This window comes from Pelodiscus sinensis, chromosome 4 (assembly GCF_049634645.1).
Source record: "Pelodiscus sinensis isolate JC-2024 chromosome 4, ASM4963464v1, whole genome shotgun sequence".
Classification (NCBI taxonomy): Eukaryota; Metazoa; Chordata; order Testudines; family Trionychidae; genus Pelodiscus; species Pelodiscus sinensis.
The window spans coordinates 81358519-81372102 of NC_134714.1; the positions used below are offsets into that span (position 1 = coordinate 81358519).

General features: G+C 43.4%; 1 protein-coding gene across 1 annotated transcript in view; it reads left to right on the plus strand.

The window, feature by feature from the left end:
• Positions 1-13584, plus strand: part of EXT2 (exostosin glycosyltransferase 2) — a 131424-nt gene that overhangs the window by 48057 nt on the left and 69783 nt on the right. The window contains exon 8 of the mRNA XM_075927527.1: positions 7351-7482. Within this exon, the coding sequence (XP_075783642.1) occupies positions 7351-7482 (132 nt within the window). The remainder of the gene's footprint in view (positions 1-7350; positions 7483-13584) is intronic.

The window sequence follows — 13584 nt, forward strand, 5'->3', positions numbered from 1 at the left end:
TGCTCCAGGAAAATGGTATTTGCCTGTAGTGCGATTGTTTCTCATAAAATGCTAAGGAAGTGGTTTGCTAGCAGGCACAATTATACTGCAGAATGACCACACCTGTAAGACAGTGGCTGTCTTTGAAACGGGCTCTAGGTTTTTGCCATTCATAGATAAGGTTCCTGTGCTGGGCTTGCCCTTCCTTACTGTGCTGGTCCCCATTACCTACAACCGGAGCCCAAACCACCACCCCAGTCCTCAGCCTCAGTGTTGGACTTGGGGGTGAGGGGAGGGGAGCCCGGACAGCAGTGCAGCCCCCGCCACTTCTGCCAGGTTGGACAGCATGACCGCCACTGCTGGGCAGATAGCATGGCCCCAGCTACCCAGGGCATCTACTGCCAGCTGGCCAGAGCTGCTGCTGTGGGTGGCCCCAGAGAGCCCTCCCACACCTCTCCAGCCCCCTTGCTGCCCTACATCCCCCAAACCTTCCAGCCCCCTTACCTGACGCCTGCATTGTCCACCCCCTGCCTGGAGTTTCTTCCACACCCAACCTCCTGCACCCTCTACACTAAGCCACTACAAGGACCCAAGAAATGCCAGGTAAATCCTCTAGTGTTTAATAAAATGCAGTTGTTAAATGTGAGAAAATATATTAGATGTGTTATTTCTACAAGTCATTATTCTCCTCTGTTCCCTTTTTATTGGTTTAGCAGAAACCCAAACCAAATTGAACTGTGGTTTGGTCTTTATTTCTGGCAATGTGGCACCATATGACTGAATTTTTTTAAATCTAAGTACAACTCCCCCCTTTTAAACACTCATTTAATTTAGAAATCTTGTGTGTAAGATACCTATATAATAAACCCTGAGGAATAAATCTCTATTGGAAACTAGCTACTCTACAACCTGCTGTGCTCAACTTTGAAGGTACTTTACCATGTTTTATAGCAGATGAACTTCAATATTTTAGAATCTTTTTCTGGTCAGGAAATACAGCATGAGCTTCCTACTACTCCACTGATTTATTAGGTCTAATATTAACACTTCCTTTAAATGGGAAGAGACTTTAACTTTCTGCTTCCTGCCCAAACTTTCAAAAGTGACTTAATTTTGGTTACTCCTTGCAGTTGCGAGGAGTGAGGGAAGTCAATAGAAGAGTTTCTTCCATTGACCTCCCATTGTGGGGTCACCCCAGAAAATCCATATAAGGTATGTCGACTCCAGCTACGCAATTGTCAGAGCTCGACAATCTATTGAATCTACTCGCCCGTGGTGAGTAGATTTCAGCCTGGCGGCCCGTTTATCGGCGGTGTACACATGCGCAATGCGGCTCTTGTGCATGCATAGTGCGTGCCTGGCGAGCGGCTTTCGCCATGCTTCATCAAGCCCTGGCAATTGTTATAGCTGGAATTGCATATTTTACAATGATTTTTCTCTGTCAGTGTAGACCTGGCCTCAGTCATTTCTGAAAATAGGATGTAGGCTCATAAGGCACTAAACACATTTGAAAATTGTATCCTAGATCTTTATCCCTTGCTATAAACTACACATTGCTTCATGACCCAAAATTGTTCAATCTCTAGTAAATTTCTCTGAAGCCCCAGCCTAGCACAGGAAGCAAAAAATGATGCTAATCATAGCTGAAGGAATTTGGGGTTTCTTTCCCTTGGAGTTGAATACAGAGAAATTGATTCACATGCTGGCAGTGAGAAATTAATCAGCACAGCAAGCTAATCGTGGAGAGAGCAGGACATCTAGTATGTGGGATTGAGAAATGGCAGCTCAAACACTAAGTATGGGAATATTCTTTTAGAATGTGGGTCCCCATATGTGGTCCATATGGTGTGGTTGGAGACACCTTGGATCTTAGTCACTGAGGTCTCTGCTGATTTAATAAAGATGAGTACGGCTTATGATTTAGTAAAAATTAGTATGGCTTTATAAACATTTTGAGCCTCAATGCCTCTCTTGGCAAGTTTCCAAACGAACCTTCTCCTAGGCAGTTTTTTTCATATTATTTTGTGCCACCCTGAAAAATGTCTCTGCTGATGGTTCCATATTTAGTAAAGGACCAGAGAGTTGCAGTTATCTTACTAATACTGGTTAGCTAAGTGATGGTTTTAGAAGTTTTGGCATTTTACAAATAACAGGATGGAAAATGTTTTTATCCTTTCATAGCAGGGTTCCTCAATCTTTTTTATACCAGGGACTATCTTGCTGCAGCCTTAACTATGTCAGGGAGATCTCAGGAACTGGCACTGGTCCATGGACTGGTCATTCAGAAACAGTGTTCTATAGGATCATCCATCCAAGAAATTCAAAATGCTTTACAAATAACTAAGCTTCACAACATCTCTCTAAAGTGGGGATTGCACATGTTGCACAGATGGAAAAACAGTATCAGAGATTGTGAATTGTATAAAGTTAAATGATAGTTAAATGGCAGAGCCAGGAATAAAATTGAAGATATAGCCTCTAGGTTACATGTCTGCCTCTTACCAGTGCTTCCCTACCCTACCTGATCAGGGACTAAAAAAGTTTTTTTTTTTGAAAAAAACACTTTGGGGATGGAAGTGGGTATGAGCCTATATCATATAAAAGGAAAACAGTTAAAGTAGAGTAACTTTAGCTAGGGTGAAAATGGTAACACTTCAAGGCCTCATAAACCTTTTTAAGTATGGCGCTCTGGGAGCACTTGGCTTCTGCAATGAAGTAAAATCTTACAATAGCATGGCGCCTGATCTGGAGCTTGGGAGAAGTGGTGCTTTATGGGCAGTTAACTTTTATTGCTTTCTTCCAAATCTCTTTTCTGTTGACTTTCCCCATTCTCACCAAACTGGGTGGATAGGAACCTAGAAGCTTCCTTTGCAAGAAGAACTATGTTCCTTGAGACGTACACCCCACCCTCAAGTTACACCATACAGTGCTCCTTTCCTCATGCCCAGTGTTTTTGTTTGATCAAACTAACAAAAGGTTTATGTTGATGTGCCTTGTACTCTATGCTGGAGCACCATTAGTGGCATTAACACTAGGTCTTGCAAACATTATATGACTGACCTGTGTAACGTGGTGCTCTGGTGGCTTGTAAAAAGTATGTTTATTTCTAACAAAAATAACACCTTGCTTAAATGTTATTTTCAGTGAGTGAGCTACTTTCTTATTGCAGGTTGCTATCTCTTGTCTCGTGAAATTAGCTGTAAATGCTTCTGTTTGATGTTCTTTATCTATTAAAGCAGGGTTATGCAAACTTTTTGGCTTGAGGGCCACATCTTGGTATGGAAATTGTATGGAGGGTCATAAATGCTCACAAAATTGAGCATTGGGGTACAGGAGGGGGTGAGAGCTCAGGCTCAGGAAGTGGGCTCTGGGGCGTTGCCAGAAATGAAGGATTCAAAGTGTAGGAAGTTGTTCAGGGTTGGGATTTAGAGGTTCAGAAAGCAGAAGGAGCTCTTAGTTTGGACAGAGGATTGGGGAGCACTGAGGGTAGGGTGAGGGCTTCAGCTGGAGATACAGGCTCTGAGTCGGGCTGGAGATGAGAGGTTTGTTTGGAGATTAGAGTGTGAGGTGCAGAATCCGGGCAGTACTTACCTGAAACAGGTCATGGAGGCAGAGGCCCATCTTCCTTTCAGCACCCACGTGTCTGTGTGCTGCCCATCTGCGGGTGTCCTCTCCCTATCCCCTTGGCCATGGTGCTTGGCCAGTGGGAGCTACGGAGTCAACTCTTGAGGCAGGCACAACCTGCTTAGTCCCCTGGCTGCCCCTACTTTTGGGAGCTGCTGTATGTGCAAAGCGAGGCAAGGAAAGCCCCCAGCCCTGCTCCCTGACAGGAGCATGGAAACAGGGCAAGCTCCCAACCCACTTCCCAGCAGGAGTTCAAGGATGGGCTAAAAGCTCCAAGAAGCCAGATGTAGACTGCAGGCCATCCTGTTTGCCCACCCCAGTATTAAAATGTGTATTGTTACCTGGTGAATTCAAACACCTTAGTGTCTATCCAGGCTACTTGACCAAAGTTGTAAGGCTGCAGCCAAGTAGAAGGAAATCATGGTGTGACTGGTTGTGTCACAGAGATCCCCCTGAGATTGTTACTTGATGGGCTGACCATACTACTGAGTCCATCTATCTGCCCTTTGGAGCACCCCACCATCACACTCTCCTGTTGAGCCAGAAGCTCTGGTCTCCCTCAACTAAGTCACAGAGTTGGTGTAACAGTCTCCAGCAGAGTAACACAGACACTGAGAACTTCTCAGCTCTGGGAAGGCTCAGTCACAGGGACTTGCCAGAGAATCCTTGTGCATAGCTCCAAGGAACAAAACCCCAAATAAATCTGTCACACTGTGCATAAAGTTTATACAGAGTGAGCTCATTAGATGCTTGCCTCCTTTATCTATGAAAGAGAGAGATGCACTGCTGTTGTGTCTCTCCCCGCCTTACGCCCCCCACCCCCGTAACAACTATTTACACTGGGTTTGATAATAATACAAAAATTTACTTGTTTAAGTATAAAAAGTAGGATGTTAGTGGTTGCAAGGGAAAACACATGAAAGTAAAATACTAAGCTAAAACAAATCAAAACATGCAGCTAAGCCTAATACACTGAGGGTGTCTACACAGCCACATTATTTTGAAATAACTTAGTCCATATCCGTACAGTAGGTGGTTATTTCGAAATAATGTCAAAATACTGTCAAGCTGGAGGACTTCTTACTCCGACGCCTGTAACCCTCCTTGTAAGAGGAGTAAGGGAAGTCGGAGGAAGAGTACTCTACTTCGAAACAAGTGCTGTGTAGACACTCCCAATTTTGAAATAAGCTACGCAATTGACGTAGCTCAATTTGCGTAGCTTATTTTAAGTTAAACTCTGCTGTGTAAAGCACCCTGTGAGAAGCTGTTACAAATCTAATTTTCATTCTAGTTCTTATTTCAGGTTAAATCCTTCTCAGGATTTAAAAAGAGCTGTCTTTTTTTTTTTTTTTTTTCCCCCTGACCTGAGTTGAACAGTTTATTTCCACTCCTGTTAAAGATCTCCCTCCCCCCCCTTTTTCATGTATCTTCTTGGGGTTGGGAGCAGTTTGTGAAGCCAGCTGAAGACAATTATTGTTTGTTTCCCATTCCTGATGTAGAATTCCCTTTGGCAGCTTTGTTCAAGTCTCCCCACCCCTGTGGAAAAGTACAACATTCAAAATAAATTCTGTCACCAGGTACCATGGTCATCTGTATTTGTAGGATCAGCCACAATCTAGGCTTACCTGGAAATAGAGGACTATTCACATATCATTGCCTTAGGCATCTAGCCATTAAGTTTATTGAGTATTGCTAATGGCCTTAATTAGCACATCTAGAGATCTATAAAGGCTTATATGTCATAATTCTAATTTTGCTTACATAAATGATACATGCACAGAAATAGAATATACGCATTCAGGGGATTATAAGCTTTCCAGTGATAGGTCACATGCCCCATTTTGCATAAGTCTTATTTGTGTTATGCATATTAAAAACACATTTCCATAAAAATGTGGGGGCACAGCCTCATTTGATCAGTTTGGATGTTACCCATTGTCTTAATCACTCTTCTAATGAGCTAAGGGTTTGTTGCTTTTTGTATCATTTGAGTGGCTTTTCCCTTCCAAAGTATAAAACAAACACATTTTATATAACCTGACTTAAAAACTGCCTGCAGAATAAGGATTATGGCTGAGGACTTAACAACAGACCCCCATTTTCATCTCAGTTGTATTACTAATCTTCAAAACAGCATTTAGAATGGTGCCCTTTCTCAGGAACATAATAGAATCTGCTTGTCTACTTGCATTCTGAACACTTTTAGAAGTACAATTTTGAATTCATTGCACTTTTATATGTGTTGCTGTTCAACCTGAAGAATCCCAAGGAGCTTTACAAATTGTACATAGAGTAATCACTTTGCTCTTCCTTAAAGAGCAGCCACCTGTCGAATGGAACGCAACAGCTGCTTAGCATTGCACAATTGCCAAAATAATTCAGTTTTCATATCCAAAAGTGTATTTTGCTAAGACAATGGGATTTCCCAAAATTTGAGGAAGATTTGATCTGTTTCTAGCATATCACTAGAGCTGGCCTTTCTGCATTGTTTGAAAAGCTCCCTTGGCATAGTTAAATAGTACTTGGTCAGAAATGTGCATTATCCTTTCTGTTTATCTTCTGACTCTGCGAGCTTCCCATGATGCCAGTGCATTTGGAAATGTCTTTCCTATCACTTGCTCTCCCACCTAGACACGTGTATCCTCCTGTAGGCCAAAGCTAAATCTTGGGGAGATCAGAAAAAGAGGTGCCTTCTGGATACTTCAAGATGCTGGAAATTCCTGCAGATCAGCTAACATGAAGAAGTTCACTTTTATTAGGTCTATACACTTGAGCAATGATCATTGGCAAAGCATGTTTCCTTTTGGGTTGGATGTGGTGCTTTGGTGTCGTTTGATTCCAGGCTTCTAAAAAGTCTGTAATACAGAATTGTATTAGTCAGCAGATTCATTACCACACTCTGTTTATTCTTCCAGCACCGAGGGATTGTCTTGGATTGAAACTTTTCATAGAGAGTGTCGGTCTGCAATTGACTCATCAGAGACATTTTATACATTTGCCTGTTCGAATATGGCATTTATTTTTTTAAGAAGAGCCTTAGTTTAGAGTCCAATGGCATGCACATGTTACAGCATCCATGGCTGTTAGAAACTTGCTAGGATCAAGGGCTACAACTAATTTGCGTACACGTACACTTTTATGTAAAAATAAATGCTAATATTTGTCTGCATTTCTATGTTCTTCATAGAAGAGTAGAAATGGCTTGTTCGGTGGAGTTCACCAGTATCAAAATCCTGCAGCAGATCAAGCTTTCCGCATGCTGCAGTTGAAAGGTAGCTGTATTTTAGGCTGCTTCAGCTGGCTATTGGGCTGCACTTTGGGATTCTCTAAATAAGAAAAACCAGATATAATAAATTATTTTATGCTGTGAGTAAATCACTTTTGACGTTTTGAGGGGAAAAACTGATAAAATGTGAAAGAAACTGGATCCTTCATATGTTTGCATGCAATTTTATTCCACTAGCCCACTCACAAATGCATTGAAATGTTTTCCTCTGCAGCCACTCCTTGATTTATTTTATTTTTGGTTCTACTTTTTAAAAAAAATTTCAATAATCTTTTTCAATTTTAGGTCTCCAGCTTCTGTGGAAACATTCCTTTTTCTAGTGAATCTTTCTCTTGATTTAATTTTCATCTGATCTTTCAGTAGCATTGAGCAGATCGTGTATGACAAATGAAAATTGATTAATAGGCATCAGTCTGTTGAATTAGCAGGGTCTAAATATGCATTTCATCCTTTCTTTGCAGGCAAGGTGGTTCTGGGAAGCATATTTTCGGTCGATGAAAGCGATTGCTCTGGCCACGCTTCAGATTATCAATGACAGGATCTACCCATATGCTGCTATATCTTATGAAGAATGGAATGATCCTCCAGCTGTTGTAAGTAGAATGTACTTTTGTGGTTTAGTTATAAAATATTTTCTTTCAGATCATTCCTGTGGTATATACTATGCATCTTGATAACACTGCATTTAAAGATTCATTGTATTTGTAAGTTGCACAAAATGAACATACTTTTATGAGTCAGGTTTTTATTATATTAGCTGAATGTTTTTTATTTTTGTGTGACTTTGGTTATTCACTTTCAAAAATATCAAAGTGATAACACCACAAAAGTCACATGGTACAAATAGATTCCCTCACATAGGTCAGACACATACCTTTCTGCTGACAGGATCCTGGACTGCAGGGCGCTTTGCCTGTTGTATTGACCAGCTGGCTACCAGGCTGAACTACCCTGACTACAGGGGAATTGTAGTGACTCAGTGGCCACTAGACCGTACTACCCTGACCACAGAGGAATTGTAGTGACTTGATGGCTGCTAGGCCATGCTACCCTGAACACAGGGGGAAGGATATACTGCCCTGAACACAGGGGAATTGTATTGACCTTTGGCCACTGGGATGTACTACCCTGACCCTGAGGGAATGTATATTGACTCTGTGGCTGCTAGACTGTATGGTGCTGACCATGGGGAAATTGACTCTTTAGCCAGTGAGCCATGTTGCCCTGACAGAGGGAAGGGCATTAATATAGACTCTGGCTGTTAGGGCACACTACCCCAAGAGGAAGTTTGAGGGGCTACAGAGGACCCGTTGCCACCCTCATTGGTGGACAGCCAAGGTGCCCCTCAGCAGTCTCCTATCTCTACCCTGAAGGTTTTTTCTCCCTGTTTCCTTCTTCACACATCACTGTGAGTGTTCACCTTTGGTATTCTAATCCTCGAACTCGCTTGTACAGAAACGGATAATCATCTTGAGTGATCTACTGACTTTTTGGACAAACTAATTTCTCTTGTTACTTGGCCAGGATTTAAACCCAATTCTTTGAAGAGGAAGTACTAGTGTATGTATTAACCTGTCACATAGTTGATCCTATTCTATTATCTTACACTGCAGAATTTTGCAAACTAATTTCTTCCTTAATTTATATTTTATACATACATACAGAAAAATTAATAACTGTTTTTCCTTTTTCTAAACTATCCTGCAATAGCTGAGTCCAAGGGCTTGTAGCAAAATGGTTTTCAACCAAAACTGGAGAAAATTGCTCGGTACTTAAACTCCCTAGATTGGTGGATTGTCAACAGACTTATCCTAGGATACTGAACCATTAGCATAGCTGAGTGGGCAGAGAGTGTGGCACTGAGAGATGTCCTGGGTGAAGGTTAAGGTATGAAAGAGGGAAGCACTCTTACTCAAGAGTGAGAAGATCAGAACATCTTAGTAGACTATTATCCATCTGTTAGCACAGCAAGACTGCCCTAACACCCAGCTTGAGTTTGGCAGTAAAAGGTAAAATAGGGATTTAAAAACACCTAGCATTAAAAGCCACCTGTAAGACTACTGCTTCTCTGCTCTCCTTCTAGTAGGTTACCCACTGACTTCAATGACTATGGGAGACAGTAAAGCCCCTGCTCTGTGGGACAGTTAAGCCCTTGCTTTTTGTTCATAACTCTTTTTATTTAGAGAAAACTCCTGTATTTCTTGACATCCTGTGGGATGAAAGTTCCTAAAGTAGTTTACAAGAGATCAGTCACAAAACAAATACAGCCATCTCTAGAGCAGTCAAAGCTGTCCGGCCAAACCTTTTCATCCATCTTGCAGCCCGCCGGGACCCTCAGACAGGTTAGACCCAGTCTCCAGGCTGTTGAAACTGACTGGCTGCTGGCACCAAGTGTCTCTAGGTGCCGTATGCCCCTTGTAGCGGTGAGGGGTAAGGGAGGAGAGACTTTGCGCACTGCTCCCTCCCCTAGCACAATCAGCGCAACTCCCATTGGCTGGAAACTAGAGGGGCACATGGCCCCAGCAGCTCAGCTACTTTGAGTGGCCTGGGGCTGCAACAGGCAGGGAGCCTGCCTGCAGGTCCTGCTGGACTGTCGGCCAGCTGGCCAGGAGCCACCTAGGTAAGCACCTCCTGGTCACAGCCTGCATCTGGCATCCCTGCCCAGATCACCATCCCCTACTGTCCTAGGTCACCATTCATACCTTCTGTATATTCCCTTACCCCCAGTCACACCTTTCTCCCAGTCTCCACACCTCCTCCAGTGTTCCTCAACCAGGCCAGAATCCTCATCTGCACTGATAAACCCTCCATGACCTAGCACCCCCTGCTGCACCTCAGTCCCAGATTATAAGTAGGGATATTAAAATGCGTGTATTTAGGTAACTGAGCAATCACTGAACATGCAGGAGGGAGGAAGCTCCCTGAGAGCCAGTGCATGTGGGGAGCCAGCTTTTGAGCTGGCTGCTTCTGTGTACCAGCTCCTGCGGTGCTGCCTCTCCTCCTCCCCGCCCGTACTGCTCACTAATAGAGAGGCGGCAGTGTGTGGGAGTGAAGGGGAGGTGATTTTGTGGGAACCAGTATGCATGGGGAGCTGGCTTAAAAGGTGGCTCCCTGCAAGCACTGGTTCCTGCCTGCCCCTCTTCCTCCATGCTGCAACCTCTGATACAGGAGCAGCAGCATGGAGGTTGGGGAGAGGGGAGGCCTGTGTGTAACTGTGAAGGTTAACTGATGAGTCCAGGCTCATCAGTTAGCCATTTACATGTTTACACTATCACAATCCTAGTTATAAACCAAACTCTCTGAACCTCTTCTGTAGCCTTCCCCTTGGCCAGAATCCTCCTGCACCCATTCCCTCTCCCATATCCTGTCCCATGTCCCTGTCCCCTGTCCTAGGTCACAACCCCCTTCTTTACCCAAACTCTGTCTCAAACTCCACACCATCTCCTGCACCCTGGTACCCCACTATGTGCTCCTTTCTGCACCCAACCTTAGTCCCAGACACTATACCTCCTCTGAAGAAAATTGCAGCTATTGAGCACTTAACACAGTCTTGGTGTGGCCTCTCCAAAAATTGTCCACCTTTGCTCTAGAGTGTAACACTGAAACTGGTCAGCAACACACAACAACAGTACACAGTAGCGTAATACAAGAAGTAAATACTCTCTCCATTTGAAACTGCAGAGAAAACTTAAGGAAGCTTAATTAGCCAAACAGGTATTCATCCAAATGCCAGACTGAAACTCTTCAATGCACACAAATGGTCAGTTCCTTGGATTTATATTTCAGTTGAAAGCGATAAAGACATGCATGAATATTTTTTTTGCTTCAGTATGGAAAAAAGTCATAAAAACTTCCTTTATGAGCTGCGTAAGCTCCATGTCAGCCAGCTATGCAGAGATTTTGTGACCCTTTCTTACAGATCAGTAAAAGAAAATACAATTCAGGTCAGGAATTCATCGTTGTATTTAATTGCTTTTGAACTGACCCACACAGTTCTGTGACATTAATAACCATGGATTTTAATTGATACTTATCACTGTAGTATGAGTGCATATAAAAGTACAGGTTGTACTTCCCTCAACTTGGACTTCCTGGTCTGGCATGCACCACAGATGTTTCTGGACCACAGAGCCAAGGAACAGGGAGATCTGGCGGCAAGGCAGGAGTGTGGTAGGGGCACCGGCAACTCAGCCGAATGAGCGGCACAGTGGGGACCTCTGGCCCTTGCAGTGGCTGGGGAGCTTCCCAGCCTGTGGCAGAGCTGCAGCCCTGTCTATGAAGCTCCGCCCATGGCACTCTGTCCCCGGCAGCAGCAGGGCCAGCAGCATCTAGAGAGCCCCGACAGGTTGGGGCAACAGCAGGGGAAGGCTGGAGCCCTATCCTGGTGGCAGCACGGGCCAGGAGGTGAGGAATCTCTCCTGGTCTGGAAAATCCCCTTGTTTGGAATTAATCAAGTCCAAAGTGTGCTAGACCAGCAATGTCCAATCTGTGTAATTGATTCAGTCACTTCTCATTTAACTGGCTGAGATCTGTACCATGTATATTTTAAACATCACTCTAATAACAGAAGCCCATAACTAGAGCCTTCAATGGCTGTGATTTATTCATTTGTTGTTTTAGGGATACTTTCTTTCTAAGAGGTGAGCTTATTATTAGTGTAGCTTCTAAGTGGCCTCCTCCACAGAGTCCAGCTAATTTCTAACTTCAGACACTTAGGGCAGCAAGTGTTTATATGGTATCTGCCAGTCAAATTAATAAATTGAGTTATTTTCTTAAATAACTATCCAGTTGTCAGAATTCCAGAGATGGTCTGTGATTATCAGAAGGAATAATGTCCCACTTGAGACCTAAGCATGTTTCTTATTTTGGTTTGTGTCTAGAGAACATGTATTTATAATGGTACTGTTAATTTCTGATTAGCCCTAGTGAGAAATCATGATCTAAAAATACATTTATGCATGTGGATATTTGACACCATATCTTTTAATAGAGTGAAAAGTGTCATCATATCTAGATATGAAAATAGAATGGGTAATTAAAAGTTAATTTGTGAATGCTTCCAGTTGACAAATAACTGTATTGTGAGTTAAATAAATTTCAAGGCTGAAATAATGTACATAAGAATGGCCATACTGGTTCAGACCAAAGGTCCATCTAGCCCAGTATCCTGTCTGCCAACAGTGGCCAATACCAGATGTCCCAGAGGGAAGGATCACAACAGGTAATCCTCAAATGAACCTTCCCCTGTGTGAGGGGGTGCACTCACCACCGTAACCCCCCTGCTGTCTGTCCTCAGGAATTGGCTCCCTTGGCGGGTAGGGTGCCTTCTCTGGGGTGATTTCTCCCCTCTTTACTCCCGGCTGCGGCATACTCTTCGCCACACTGCCCTCCGGCAGTGCCCAAGTCTGTCTCTGAGCCCCCCTTCCGGGGGTCGATGTTCCTTCATCGGGCCTTCTTTCAAGCCCTGCAGTCTGAGGATTTGCTGGCCAGAGCTCCCCTAGCCCTGCCTGGCCACCCCCAGCCCTGCCCTAGCTCCAGGGAGCCTCCTCCTCCTCCCTCAGCAGCCAGGTTCTCACTGCTTCCCTCTCACAGCAGCAGCCCATCCTCTATTATAGCGCCCAGCTGGGCCCTAATGGACTAGTACAGCCTCAGCTGGGCTAAACTCCCCGGCCCTGGTTCAGGCCGGGGTCTGCCCTTAAAGGGCCAGTGCAGGGCGAGCGCCCTGTCACACCCTGTTACCCACTTCCAGAGAAACAGAAGCTAGGAATACCATTCCTACCCATCCTGGCTAATAGCCATTGATTAACCTAACCTCCATAAATCTATCTACCTCTTTTTTTGAACCCTGTTAAAGTTCTAGCCTTCACTACATCCTCCGGCAAGAAGTTCCACAGGTTGTGCGCTGAGTGAAGAAAAACTTCCTTGTGTTTGTTTTAAACCTGTTGACTATTAATTTCATTTGGTGACCCATAGTTCTAATATTGTGGGAATAAGTAAATAACTTTTCCTTATTCACTTTTTCCATACCAGTCATGATTTTATAGATCTCTATCATATCCCCTTCAGTCTCCTCTTTTCTAAACTGAAAAGTCCTAGTCTCTTTAATCTCTCTTCATATGGGACCCGTTCCAAACTCCTAATCATTTTTGTTGCCCTTTTCTGAACCTTTTCCAATGCCAATATATCTTTTTTGAGATGAGGTGACCACATCTGTACGCAGTATTCAAGATGTGGGCGTACCATGGTTTTATACAAAGCCACTAAGTTATTTTCTGTTTTATTCTCTATCCCTTTTTTAATGACTCCTAACATTCTATTTACTTTTTTCATTGTTGCGGCACACTGAGTGGATGTTTTCAGAGAACTATCCACAATGATTCCAAGATCTCTCTTGAGTAGTTGTAGCCTAATTAGTCCCCACCATACTGTGTGTATGTAGTTGGGATTATGTTTTCAAGTGTGCATTATTTTACATTTATCAGCATTAAATTTCATTTTCCATTTTGTTGCCCAATCACTTAGTTTGATGAGATCTTTTTGAAGCTCTTCACAGTCTGCTTCGGTCTTAACTATCTTGAACAGTTAACAGAGAAACTCTGAAACTTTCACATCAGAGTTCTCTTAGTCTAGGAGACAGTATTAGTCAGTTAACTGGAGCATCCTTAAGTCACTATAGCATTAATAGTGAAATGTGC